Source organism: Myotis brandtii, unplaced genomic scaffold, assembly GCF_000412655.1.
Source record: "Myotis brandtii unplaced genomic scaffold, ASM41265v1 scaffold569, whole genome shotgun sequence".
In the NCBI taxonomy this organism is placed as follows: Eukaryota; Metazoa; Chordata; class Mammalia; order Chiroptera; family Vespertilionidae; genus Myotis; species Myotis brandtii.
Window position 1 is genome coordinate 871994 of NW_005370127.1, and position 15004 is coordinate 886997.

General features: G+C 38.3%; 1 protein-coding gene across 6 annotated transcripts in view; it reads right to left on the reverse strand.

Annotated features, from left to right (window-relative positions):
- The window catches only part of MTRF1 (mitochondrial translational release factor 1), a 94713-nt gene that overhangs the window by 41102 nt on the left and 38607 nt on the right, over window positions 1-15004 (reverse strand). For all 6 annotated transcript variants that reach the window (XM_014549737.1, XM_014549736.1, XM_014549738.1 and 3 more), the window contains 4 exons: window positions 12942-13367; window positions 9976-10067; window positions 8302-8383; window positions 8013-8120 (listed from right to left, as the gene is read on the reverse strand). In XM_014549737.1, the coding sequence (XP_014405223.1) occupies window positions 8013-8120; window positions 8302-8383; window positions 9976-10067; window positions 12942-13359 (700 nt within the window). In that variant the 5' untranslated portion in view covers window positions 13360-13367. The remainder of the gene's footprint in view (window positions 1-8012; window positions 8121-8301; window positions 8384-9975; window positions 10068-12941; window positions 13368-15004) is intronic.

Consider the following 15004-nt stretch of genomic DNA (forward strand, 5'->3'; position numbering starts at 1 on the left):
ATATATATTTGTATTGATTTCAGAGAGGAAAGGAGATGGAGAGAGATAGAAACGTCAATGGTGAGAGAGAACCACGGATTGGCCGTCTCCTGCACGCACCCATTGGGGATCGAGCCAGCAACCTGGGCATATGCCCTGACCAGGAATCGAACCTCCTGGTTCATAGGTTGATGCTCAACTACTGAACCACGCCGGCTGGGCTCTTTTTCACTTTTAATTAAAGTGAATTTATAAAGAGATATTCCCCTTGCCTAGTATTTGATTACCCACTGATACAGTTATATAGGAAAGGCAGGATTAATGCTTGATCCTATTCCTTTACGTTTTACTAATATACCTTTCTGTTCCATTGCTTTATAGAGAGAGTGGAAGGGAGGGAAAGAAACATCGACGTGAGAGACACATCAATTAGTTGCTGGGGATCCAACCTGAAACCCAGGTATGTGCCCTTGAACCTGAGACCCTTTGGTGTGGAGGCTGCCATTCTAACCACTAAGCAATATGGGCAAGGCCCAATATCTTTCTTTTAACAATATAATGAATTAGGTAATTATTTTTTTATATATCACTGTGAACTCAAGGATTTGAATGCAGTCAGCATGTTTAAATCAATGACAATTATTGATTAAAATTCCACTTGCCCCATCTTTGGCTAGTGGGAGCCTCTTCAAGTGAACTTCTGAGTTCTTTTGACATGGCTCTTTTTTATATTTTTTTATTGATTTCAGAGAGGAAGGAAGAGGGAGAGATCGAAACATCAATGATGAGAGACAATCATTGATTGGCTGCATCTATAATAATAAAAGCATAATATGCTAATTAGACCAGACAGCCAAACGACCTTCTGGACGTCCTTTCGGACGAAGCCGCAACAGTGGAGGCTGAGGCAGAGGTGGTTAGGGGCAATCAGGCAGGCAGGCAGAGTGGTTAGGGGCATCAGGTAGGCAGGCAGAGTGGTTAGGGCAGGGGTGGGCAAACTTTTTGACTCGAGGGCCACAATGGGTTCTTAAACTGGACCGGAGGGCCGGAACAAAAGCATGGATGGAGTGTTTGTGTGAACTAATATAAATTCAAAGTAAACATCATTAAAAAAAAGGGTACGGTTTTTTTTTTTTAGTTTTATTCATTCCAACCAGGCCGGATCCGGCCCGCGGGCCGTAGTTTGCCCACGGCTGACCTAGGGCCAGGGGGAAGGGAACAATGGGGACATTATTGTTTAATAGGTATGGAATTTGAGTTTGAGATGATGAAACATTCTGGAGAATGGACAGTGTTCATGGTTGCACAGCAGTGTGAATGTATTTGATGCTGCTGAACTATACGCTTAAAAATGGTTAATAGGGAAAATTTTATGCTAGGTATATTTTACCAGGATTTAGCAGATAGGCGAGCAGTTAGGGGTGATCAGGCAGGCAGGCAGAGTGGTTAGAGGCAGGCAGGCAGGCGAGCAGTTAGGAGCCAGCAGTCCTGGATTGCAAGAGGGATGTCCGACTGCCAGTTTAGGTCCGATCCGCAGGGATGGACATCCCCCGAGGGGTCCCAAATTGCGAGAGGGCTGGGGTATGGGATCCTCCTCACCCTTCCCCCTCCCCGTGCATGAATTTCATGCACCAGGCCTCTAGTAATAATATAACAAGATATTCCAGGATTATTTTGAACACCTGCCCCACACTGGAACCAGCTATTTCTCCTTTCAAAGAGAAAGAATATTTCAAGACCACAATTGAGTGCTAGGGATGTTTACTGGGCTGGTCATTGTTCCTAGGCCTTTTCAGTGGTCAGAGATAGGAAATACCTCATGAGTTCATACTAATGTTGGGAGACAATTCTCTACCAGTTTCTTCTGTTCGACCTGCCTGCCCTTTTATTCCAGAAAATCTTTTTGAGGGTGTTTGTATAGTGAACAGCTTTGGAGATGATGTCTACCTCTAGAGCAGTGATGGCGAACCTATGACACGCGAACTCATTTTTTTGGTTGATTTTTCTTTGTTAAATGGCATTTAAATATATAAAATAAATATCAAAAATATAAGTCTTTGTTTTACTATGGTTGCAAATATCAAAAAATTTCTATGTGTGACATGGCACCAGAGTTAAGTTAGGGTTTTTCAAAATGCTGACACGCCGAGCTCAAAAGGTTCGCCATCACTGCTCTAGAGCAAAGGACAAACTGCTCACATTCTTGGAAGATACAGTGTCTCCTTTTAGAGCAATGGGCAGGCATACTTACTGACCATTAAAAAAGACTCGAGCCCTGGCCAGTGTGGCTCAGTTGGTTGAGCACTGTCCCATGCACCTAAAGGTCAGTGGTTCAATTCCCGGTCAGGGCACATACAAGAATCAACCAATGAATGCATAAATAAGAGGAATAACAAATCAATGAATGTTTCTCTCTCACTCGCTCTCAAAACAAAACCTGCAAGACTTTAAGTCATTTGATATATAAAATTTTGCATGGAAGTGTTTCTTTTCACACAGCTTCTAGTGCTGTGTATATCTGTGGAATTCCCCTCTATGTTAATTAAACATTAAATTTATATATATACGTATGTGGTCCCTCCCCCGAATATATACACACTTTGAATATAAAGGCAGCATTTATTGAAATACATTTCATTTTCAAAATTGAGCTATCACCCAGTTGGTGTGGCTCAGTGGTTAGGCGTTGACCTATGAAGGAGGTCAAGGTTCCATTCCTGGTCAGGGCACATGCCTGGGTTGTGGGTTCAATCACCACTGTGGAGCGTGCAGGAGGCAGCCTATCAATTATTCTCATCATTGATATTTCTATCTCTATCTCCCTCTCTGAAATCAATAAAAATATATATTTTTTAAAAATTGAGCTATCAGCTGTTAAAGTGTATATACATTTTTGGGGGGACACATTGCATTTAATATGCATATTTTAAAGATAGGTGCCTTCCCCCTTTCTCTATTTTAGTCTTTTTCTTCTTTTTTCTTAATCCTCACCTGAGGATATTTTTCCATTGATTTTTTTTCTCCTTTTTTCCATTGATTTTTAGAGAGTAGAAGCGAGGGGGAAAAGAGAGAGAAACATCCATGTGTCTCACATCAATTGGTTGCCTCCCACACGCACCGGGCCAGGGATGGAACCTGTAACCCAGGTATGTGCCCATGACCAGGAATCGAACCTGCTACCCTTCATTGCGTGGGCCAATAGTCTAACCACTGAGCCATGCTGGTCAGGGCCAAGTACTGTGTTTTGATCAATACTATATCCCTAGGACCTGGCTTAGTACTAGGCATAAGTATAAAGGAGAAATTAAATTAGCTACAATGTCATCACCTAGTATAACCAGTCTTAAAATATTGCTGTATTTCTTTTCATTCTTTTTTATGTGCATATAGGTAGCAGATGTGTATAAATAATTTACGTAATATTTTACAAATTTTACAAATGTCATATTACCCATGGTTTTGTCTTCTTCAATTCACTGTAAATATTTTCCCTCTTGAGTCAGTAATCTTTGAAACACTTTTTTTTTTAAGAGTAGTTTATTGACTTTTAGACAGAGAGGAAGGGAGAGGGAGAGAGAGAAACATCTGCTATAAGAACATAACATTGGTTGGGCATCGTCCTGTGAACTGAAATGTTCCTGGTTGGATTTCCCGATCAGGGCACGTGCCTTGGTTGCCAGCTCAATCCCTAGGGGTACGTGCAGGAGGCAGCCATGATGTTCCTGTCTCATCAATGTTTCTATCTCTCCCTCTCCCTTCCTCTCTCTCTAAAAATCAATGAAAGCATATTTTTTTAAAAAAGGAACACAACTAAAAATGATTCAGAATGATTAAGGCATCTTTCTATTTCAGCTTGGTGTGTGCAGTGAGTTATACAACTCAGGGCGGAGAAAAAATGTATTTTAGAAAATTCTTCAAATTTCAGGTATAGAATATGACAGTGGTAACTTTTTATTTCTGTGTGTGTGTGTGTGTGTGTGTGTGTGTGTGTGTGTGTTTTAAGTGTAGTTATTTCTATTTATCTACAGTGAAAACAGGCTCCATATAAAGCAAATAATATTTTTGGACTTCTTATATTGCTAGCAATCTAAAGTTAGATGTAATTAAGTTAATTAAAAGCAGAAAAATTGTCATTACCAATCTATAATAATAAAAACATAACATGCTAATTAGACCAGATATTTTCTGGGTGACATTCCAGACGAAGCCAGGGCTGCAAGGGCTGAGCCCTTGCACCAATTTCGTGCATCGGGCCTCTAGTGTACCAATATGATGTTCTTGTAATGAAACTTGAAGATTTTTACCCCCAACATTTTTTATTGTTTTTATAACTTCACAAAGCACACATGAAGAGGGGGAAAAATGATTGACAAGTCCTGATAAAATAAGTGTAATAAATTTTATCAAATTTATACGGAAATATTTAAATGAGAAATTATTGACTTGGGCTGAGTACACCAAGCTTCATCATGGTCTCCAGGAGAATTTTGTATTTATACACAATTTTCAAAGTTAGTAATCAAAAATAATTTAAAAACCACTGTTTAACATACGTATGTGTGTGAACTGGAGACAAGACTATCATGTATGTCTATATATAAATCTAGCTATGATGCTATATATATTTTTTTATTCCTTTAAGTGAAAGAAAAAGTATTGTCAATAGGAAACATATTTTGCTATTGCTTTGCTACATTGCCCATTTGTTTAAGATTTCACATGCCTTTTGAAAAAATAAAAGGAGTTTCAGTTGCTTAATTTCGTAAACATTTTTTGGGGGCCTGCAACTGAGGTACCAAGTACGTGCCCTTGACTGGGAATTGAACCCAGGACCCTTCAGTCGAGGGCCGATGCTCTATCCACTGAGCCAAATCGGCTAGGGCTATTTTAGTCTTTTTCTAACCACATCGTTTTCTTCTCCTAATTACAATAAATAAATCAATTTTTAAAAATTATAATTTTAACGTAGGTTTATTCCTAGACTTTAATTTTAAAGGTATATGAGTAAAATATTTTTTATTAATTTTTATTTATTTTTTTTGCTAAAAGTATTACAAAGGGTATTACATATGTGTCCTTTTTTTTCCCCCCGCCCTTGACAATCCCCTGCCCTCCCTTACCCCCCAGTGTCTTATGTCCATTAGTTATGCTTATATGCATGCATACAAGTCCTTCGGTTGATCTCTTACTCCCCTCCCTTCTGCCCCCCAACCCTCTCTGGCCTTCCCACTGCAGTTTGACAATCAGTTTGAGGCAGCTCTGCCTCTGTATCTATTATTGTTCAAAAGTTTGTAATGGTCTTTATTATCCATGAATGAGTGAGATCATGTGGTATTTTTCCTTCATTGACTGGCTTGTTTCACTTAGCATAATGCTCTCCAGCTCCATCCATGCCGTTGCAAATTGTAAGAGTTCCTTCTTTTTTACAGCAGCATAGTATTCCATTGTGTAGATGTACCACAGTTTTCTAATCCATTCATCTACTGATGGGCACTTAGGCTGTTTCCAGATCTTAGCTATGGTGAATTGTGCTGCTATGAACATATGGGTGCATATATCCTTTCTGATTGGTGTTTCTGGTTTCTTGGGATATATTCCTAGAAGTGGGATCACAGGGTCAAATGGGAGTTCCATTTCCAGTTTTTTGAGGAAACTCCATACTGTCTTCCATAGTGGCTGCACCAGTCTGCATTCCCACCAGCAGTGCACAAGTGTTCCTTTTTATGAGTAAAATATTTAAAATGCCTGCTTTTTGAAAAACATTGTCTTACTTTAAAAAATATCTTTATTTTGCCAGTGAGTCAGTGTATCTAAAAGAGAGGCTTCCCAACCATTGTTTAGGCTGCTCTACATACCTGAAAGAGATACTGATCTCTTCCTATTGTTCGGTTATCTCCCTCTTATTCCTGAAAATTGGATTCAAAATATATATCTCAGAGGTCACTGATGACATTTTCCATTATTCTCTTTTATAATGCTGCTGTTTCTGATTAGATTCTCCTAGAAACTCTCTCGTCTCTTGTTTCCATATTATACTGTCCTCATCCTTTTTCTGCTTATCTGACTCCTCTTTTTCATTTGTGAGCTAGTCTATATTTCTAAATGTGGGCATTCTCCAAGGTTTAGTGCCCTGGATGATCCCTCTCTATAGACTCTCCCTCACCTATTTCTCAGTATCAGACATTATCTCTGTGCTGACAGCTATCAAACATCTTTCTTCAATTCTGTTCTCTCACCAAAGCTCTGGTTACAAAACTTTACAATTTACTGGATATTTCTAAATGAATGCTCAGTATAACTACAAACTTAATAATTCAAAAACCATTTATCATTATTCTTACCAAATGGGCTGGCTCTGCTTTGTAACTTCTATCCCATTCAATGGCATGAATGAATATTGCAATCCTGCTAGCTACAAATGTTAGAATCCCTGTGGCTCATCTCCTTTGTGCCAGAATAGACTAATGGTATGTAGTGTGGCTCTGGATCAGACAGGCTTAAAGTTAATCTTCGGAATGCCATTACTTATTGTGTGATCTTGGATTAGTTACTTACTCTGAGTCTACATCCTCATCTGTAAAATGGGACTGATAATACCTATCTCACAGGATTGTAAGGATCAAACAACCTACACTGCACATAGGACATATTAGGCAAGCAATAGCACCTCTTGTGGTCAGCCAGTCACCAAATTTTGCCCATTCTTTCTTTGAAGTTATCTCACGTCTCCCTACTCCACAGTCATATCTGGATTATTCTAATAACCTCTTTGCCTTAAATCTAACCTGTTCAATCCATTCTTTAGATTGTGTCGAAATAATCTTCTTAAAATGTATATTTATTGCCTGGCTGGCGTGGCTCAGTGGTTGAGCATCTATCTATGAACTAGGTGGTCACAGTTCGATTCCCGTTAAGGGCACATGCCTTGGTTTTGGGCTCGATCCCCAGTGTGGGGCATGCAGGAGGCAGCTGATCTATGATTCTCTCTCATCATTGTTGTTTTTGTCTCTCCCTCTCCCTCTCTGAAATCAATAAAAATATACTTAAAAAGTTTATTTATCAAGTCACATTTTTATTAATAAAATTCCCTGTCAAGGTCTGTTCAGCTTTCAAGGATGTTCAAACTCTATCCACTCAAGCCTATTTCCTATTACTTCTCGTCACAAATGTGCCCTGGGGAAGTTGGCTTCCTCACTGTCCTACACACACACCAATATCTTTCCCACCACCATGCTGCTGCTCAGGTTGTTCCTTCCCTCTGCTCTCACTGGCTGTATTTAAAATCTGTACCAAGCACAATTTACTTATGCTATATACCGGTTTTCATTTCCCTAGATTGTTTAACTTACATTAATCCTCTTTCTCCACTTTGATAGTTTGTGGTTTATTATTCATGACCCCCTCTGTCTACTACAGTGTATCACTGTGTAACCAAGCAGATAACTACTTCCAGGTGGATTAAAAGAATGGGAAAAACTTACTATCAGATGTTCTGATTTAACATACTTAACATACTTGCAAGAGCAAAGGCTTGCATTGTTTGTTATTGTTTGTGTTGCTTAAGTTTTTATCAGTCCAAGTAGATGGAAACTTTTTGAAATTAAAGACTAATGACTAACTTCTCCTGCATTCCCATAAAAATCTAACATATCATTAGCCACTTAGTCTAACTGGAAAACCTTCCAATTAAACATCACATAAGTCATAAAGTTCTTTAGAGTAAAAGCCTTAACTTACCTTTGCTTTGAACAACAAAGCAATGCTTTTCCAGGCAAGGTACATGCCTATCCTCCATAAGGAAATGTTCTCTTACTTAGATATTCCTTTCTGGGAGGATATCTCCCTCCCTCCCACTCCCTTCTCCCAGTTAAAAACTCTACTATGGTAAGCCACTGAGATTGATGAGTCTATGTCACAGTATTTAGCACATACAGATCAAATGTTTAAAAATCAGGACAACATGGCTCTAATGAAGCTCAGGGGAAAAATATTTTTCAGTATCATCAGTGGACAGAATCCTCAACTACACCTACCATAATCAGCAGGTGTATAATTCAGAAGTTCAAATTTCCAGTGTTTATAGCCTGAATAATTCTGGTACATGTCAAATATTTCCCGGGTAAATTGTTGGCAGATATCACCTAAAAGAAAACACAAAAAAATATTAAGTTGGCACAAATTTAAGAGAACTCTTCTTAATTATAGGTCCCTTAAGAAATGAGTAACTACTTCAAAAGTGAAACTTTTAAAGTTATAGTGTGTCAAATCAAAGTAAAATTTAGATATTTCTTATATCCTTTACAATAAAATTATTTTACAGACCTCCAGTAGTTCTTCCAGATGTCACCTCTAAAATAACATCATTTTCGTCATATTTTTCCTTTGGCACTAAACTCTGGAAAAGCTAAAAAAAGGGAAAAACTATAAGCACTAGTATGTATATGTTCTATATACATATATAGTATATACACTATCTTTACTTAAACTTAGATAAAAGACCCAAAATATATTTTTAAAAAATCAGTAATTAACAAAGTCATATAGCATCCCAATGAATTCTACTCCTAAAATGCTTTAATAAGTAGACCTAATTAAACGTAAAGCAAGTGATCAACTCATTTTAACAATGAAGTTACTTGTCAGGATGTTCTCTACGATGCTACCAGACTATCTTAATTTTCTAAAATGCAGAAGTTTAGATCAAAGTCTAGTGTTCCATTCAATTTTCTTCAGATTCTGCCTATTAGTTCTGAACAATAACTTCTTTCATCTAATGAATAAAGTAAAGCTTTGGAAGTCTTCATTTCTCACATGATTGCACATTCTCTCCTGCCATAAATGACAGCAAGCACTAGGCCAGTGATGGCGAACCTATGACATGCGTCTCAGAGGTGACACACGAACTCATTTTTTTGGTGGATTTTTCTTTGTTAAATGGCATTTAAATATATAAAATAAATATCAAAAATATAAGTCTTTGTTTTACTATGGTTGCAAATATCAAAAGTTTCTATATGTGACACGGCACCAGAGTTAAGTTAGGGTTTTTCAAAATGCTGACACGCCGAGCTCAAAAGGTTCGCCATCACTGCACTAGGCTGTGCCCTGCCTTCTCAGTAGAGTTGCTTTGTTTAAAGAGGATGTTGAAGACTCCCAAGACAAGGCTCAAATAGTTTCTTAGCTGTGATTAAAAAAAAAAAAAAAAGGAGCATCCTAACAAAGAAAGTAACCAACTTTCCTCTTAGGAAGAAAAGGGAAGTAATTTTATTTTTTATTATTACTAAAAGGTCCTTCAAATCAAACTAAAAGTACCTATGGGTCATGATACTCCCTACTGTCAATTTTTAAAATACTCCATCTCTGCTAAAAATGATCTAGTCTATGGGAGAGAATATTAGAGTCAGACATCTTACTTTGATTAGCTGGTTAAATACCTCCAACTGATCCCCTTCAGCACCTCACAAAGCTCCTCTACTGGATTCCCAGAATAGGGAAGACTGAAGGCAGGAGATGGCAAATATGACAGAAGGGAACATGGTATACAGTTCTGTATACCATGAGCTGTAAGGAGCTAAAGACTTGTGTTAATCAACTGTCTCTAAATCTTTGGATTCATTCCATTTTATCCGGAATGCAAATTTTCAATCCTTAATTAACACAATCACCATGAACCATTCCTCCTTTCTAAGACTTAAAAACCCCTGATGCTTCCTCTTGGTGAACTAAATTTCTTTATCAACATGTGTTCCCTTGCCTGGCTAGTTAACAGATTCAACTTTAGAATATTGCTGCTGGGGGGTGGGGGAGTTTTTATTCTTTGAAATCTATCACAATTTCTTCAATCTCATTCTGTAGCAAATTACAGCACTAAACCCAATCCAAACCCTTATTGTAAGAGAAGATTTAGTAACTGGTGTTTGGAAAGTACTTTGAGCACCAGCGCATAATCTAGCGTATATTAACACTATTGAGATTAGTTTACCTTCTGAAACATACCTCACTGTATAACATGTTAATTTTTTGAGCAATGGTTTGCCTCTCTTCCAATGCAAGTTCTTGTAACTGCTTTTCATCTTGTTTATTTAGACCTACAAACCGACAACAGTAATGATGGTAAAAGTTTTAAATACTTACAGGAAAACTCTTAAATAGCTACCTAATCTCTGCCTACTAAGTTTTATTTCAGTTGTGAAGGCAAGAAATTATACAAAAGAACAGTTAGAATAGTTAGAGAATATCAATAGATAAATATTTGTAAAGTATGTCCAAAAATTCCCGTGTTTTTGAAAAGAAGCATGATATTGCCCCAACAGCTTATGATTTGAATGTCTCTAAGTAATTATAGAAAACAGTGATTAATCAAACAGGGACTGGCTAATTAAATATAAACCCAAATACGATGTTTTGGAGTAAACTGGGGTAGCCATTTCTTGTCTAAAGGTGGCAACCATTACCCAGCACACTTGGAGTAATCTAGCATGGCTAAAGCTTCCATTTTTGTAGAGTAAATGTAGCTGGTATCACTATTATTATAGAATAGCAGAACTATAAGCCTAGAAGAGAGTTTAGAAACATTACTTTTCTTTCAATTTCTGCATATTGTGAAAAATTTTCCTAAGAGAAAAAATACTAAGACAATAGCAATATTAATAAATACTTTAAAAATACTAAAATTAAAAATAAATAGCTCTCACATCATATACAAAATTAACTCAGGTAGATCAAAGACCTAAATATAAGAGCTAAAAATATAAAACTCTTGGAAGAAAACAAAGATATACTACTTTGTGACCTTAGATTATACAATAGTTTCTTAGATAATATGACACCAAAATTACAAGCAACAAGAGAATAAAAAGATAAATGGACATCATCAAAATTTAAAAGTGTGGTGCTTCAAAGAACAACCCACAGAATGGGAGAAAAATTTCTGCAAATCAACTATCTGATAAAGAACTTGTGTCTGGCCCTGGCCAGACAGCTCAACTTGGTTAGAGTATCACCCTGATACCCAAGATTAGGAGTTCAATCCCTGGTCAGGACACATAAAAGAATCAACCAATGAATGCATAAATATATGGAACAACAAACCAATGTCTCACTCTCTCCCTTCCTCACTCTCTCTCAAATCAATAATAAAAATAAAAAATAAAAAGAACTTGTGCCGCCAAGACCGGTATGGCTCAGTGGATAGAGCGTCGGCCTGCGGACCGAAGGGTCCCAGGTTCGATTCCGGTCAAGGGCATTTACATTGGTTGCGGGCACATCCCCAGTGGGAGGTGTGCAGGAGGCAGCTGGTCGACGTTTCTCTCTCATCGATGTTTCTGACTCTCTGTCTCTCTCCCTTCCTCTCTGTAAAAAATCAATTAAAAAAAAAGAACTTGTGTCTATAATATAAAAACTTACAAATCAGTAACAAAAAGACAAATAACTCAATAGACAAAGGATCTGAACAGTCATTTATCCAAAGATGACATGACAAATAGGCACACACAAAACGCTCAACATCATTCATCAGGGAAAGTCAAATGAGCTCTAGCCAGTGCGGCTGTTGGTTGAGCATCATCCCATGCACCTTAAAAGGTCACGGGTTTGATTGCGTCAGCGCACATGCCAGGGTTTTGGGCTTGGTTCCCAGGAGGGTACATGCAGGAGGTTTCTCTCTCACATCAAGTTTTTTTCTCTCTCCCTTTCCCTTCCTCTCTCTCTCTGTAAAATAAACAACATATTTTAAAAAGATATTTTTTAATTTTTAAAAAAGAAGTTAAATCAAAATCACAAGGAGATATCACTTCACACTCACTAGGATCACTATAATCAAAAAGGCAGATAACAAGGATTGGCAAGGATGTGGAGAAATTAGAACCCTCAGACACTGGGGATGGAATGAAAATGGTGCAGCCACCTGGAAAACAGTGTCAGTTCCTCAAAAGGTTAAACAAAGTTATGAGACACTCAGCAATCTATGTCCACACAAAAACTTGTACACAATGTTCCTAGCAGCATTGTTCATAATAATAAAAAAGTGAAAACAACTCAATAACTCAATATCCATCAACTGAAGAATGGATAAATGAAATGTGGTATAACCATACCATGAAACATAATTCAGCAATTAAAAAATGAAGTATGGATACAGGCTACAACATACATAAACCTTTAGAATACTATGCTAAGTGAAAAAAGCCAGTCACAAAGGACACATACTATAGGATTCCTTTTATAAAAAATGCCTGAAATAAGTAAATCTAAAGAAACAGAAAGTAGATTAGAGATTGCCTATGGCTAGTAGGGAAGGGGGTGATTGGGATGAGATGGCTAAAGGGTGATGAAATAATACCTAGACCAAATAAACCCTTTGATGGGGGTAGGAACTATACTTTTGTATCCTTGGTATGTAGCACTGTAGGCAGTGCTCAGTAAAGGTCTGTTCAATAAATTAAAGCTTCTGAATAAGTCTCCCAGACCCTAAAAACTTCCTGGCAAGCACCACAAGGAGCTTAGTCTCTTAGTAGTTGATCTTTAGTAGCTGAAATACTTCAAACATCCAGAATACAAAGTCCTATCCTTTCCAAGTGTAGAGCTTATTACCTGTAGGCTTTTTAAAGACTGAGTTTTGGGAGCAGGAGTGAGGTGGAAGGGGTCAATGGAGAAAAAAAAAAGGGGGACAGCTATAATACTTTCAAAAATAAAGCCAGTGTGATTCAGTGGTTGAGTGTCGACCTATGAGCCAGGAGGTCACAGTTCGATTCCCAGATAGGGCACATGCCCAGGTTGTGGGCTCAATCCCCAGTGTGGAGTATGCAGGATGCAGCCAATCAATGATTCATCATTGATGTTTCTACTTCTCCCTCTCCCTTCCTCTCTGAAATTAATTAAAAATATATATTTTTTAAAAGACTAAGTTCATTTAACTTAGAAAATCAATCCTGTACTTATACACACACATATCTTTTACTTACTTTTACACATTGATTCTAATTCTTCAATTGCTTTTTCGGCCTCCTGAATTTCTTGGTAAATGGCTGTAAGTGGTGCCAACTCAGCATGTCTTTGATTCAAGGACCTTTGGTCCCCTTGATTTACAGAGATATGCTGCAAACACTGATCAAGTGTTTGGTACTCCTTATTCAGGTCCTCCATATATTTCTGTAATGCTTTATGTTTCCAGAGCATCTTGGTGTTTTGATGACAGAATCTCTTAGAGCAATTCTTATTTAACAGACTATAGAGAAGGTGATTCCTGTTTTGTCTAAAAACCCCCAGCCTTGTATCAAGATGTATCTGTGTAAATTGATGAACAAGGGGATGGATGTGGCACTGGTGATGACCATGAAGAGATGGATGTCTAAAGAGCCAAACACAGAGGTGACGGTTCATCTCAGCATCTGAAATAAAACAAATAAACACAATCTGGGAAAAAAAAAATCAACTCTGCAGATATAATATAGCTGGAAGGAACCTGAAGAAATCTTGTTCAGTTCACTCCCTGAGCCAGCTCCCTACGTGGTTCTCAAATTCCATAACTCATAAAAATAAAAAAATTCCTCAAACCTCTGAAAAGAATGTATTAAAATAAATGAAGAAAGCACAAAGCACTTTTTTCTACCCACTCAACATATATATAATTAAGGCAAAAGTAAGAGTGTAACCAATAAATATATCAATAGAATGTGTTAAATCAGCTATTTTTATAGAAAGTATTCAGAATACAGAATTAAGTGCGTGAACAAGCACTTGAAAGGTATAAAATAATCATTCAAACTTTAGATGGTTCACATATTTTTGGATTTCTGAAGTTTGATATAAATAATAACTATTTTCTTATATCCAGATGTCCAAGAAGTCAAGTAATTTAATCATGATTATTTACTCAGCCAGACAGAGACAGAGCTGATTCTAGAATGCAAGTTTCCTATTGAGAACTCAGTGCTTTCACTTTCAAGTCTACAATCACTCTTCAAAGATGCTTCCCTGCCCAGATCAGTGTGGCTCAGTTGATTAAATGTTGTCCTGTGTACCAAAAGACCACCGTTTTGATGCCTGATTAGGGCACATGTCCAGTTTGCAGGTTTGGTCCCAGGTCGGGGTGCATATGGGAGGCAACCAATCAATGTTTCTCTCTCCCCCCCCGCCCTTCTCTTTCTCTAAAAATCAATAAAAACATTTTTTAAAAGGATGATCCCTTCAGCTGAAATCCTAAAGGAAGAAAGCTTCAAATATTAACAGACTAAGAAAGTAGGTCTGGTAAAAAGGGACAATGGTAATAATTACAGTTGACCCTTGAACAAAATGGGTATGAATTACAACGGGTCCACAACATCCTGATTTTTTTCAATAAATATATAATCGGCCCTCTGTATCCCGGTTTTCCATTTGCAGATTCAACCAACCATTGTTGGGAATCCGTGGGGGCAGAGAGCCAATTGTATGCATTGTTCTATACCACTTTATATAAAGGATTTAGCAACTGGGATTTTGGTATCTGTGGGGGTCCTACAACATGTGTACTCAGGGATGACTGTAATTAAGTTTTGGGGAAGTCAAAAGTTATACATGAACTAGAGGCCCAGTGCACGAAATTCATGCACAGGTAGGGTACCTAGGCCTGGCTGGCGATCAGGGCTGATCAGGTTCTCCGCCTCCCCACCTCCTCCTCCTCTCACTCCCTCAGTGCCCAGCCGCTGCAGCTGGTCGCCCGCCATGTTCCACGCTGCCCCCTGGTGATCAGTGTACGTCATAACGAGCAATCAAACTCCCATTCTCCCAGTCGAATTCCCAAGGGGACACTTTGCACATTAGCCTTTTATATATATACTAGAGGCCCGGTGCACAAAAATTTGTGCACTAGGGGGGCGGGGGGAGGGGGTTCCCCCAGCCCGGCCTGTGCGCTCTCGCAGTCTGGGACACCTCGGGAGATAACGACCTGCTGGCTTAGGCCTGCTCCTGGGTGGCAGAGGGCAGGCCCAATCCCTAGGTGCAGCCCCTGGTCAGGCTCAGAGCAGGGCCGATTGGGGAGTTGGGG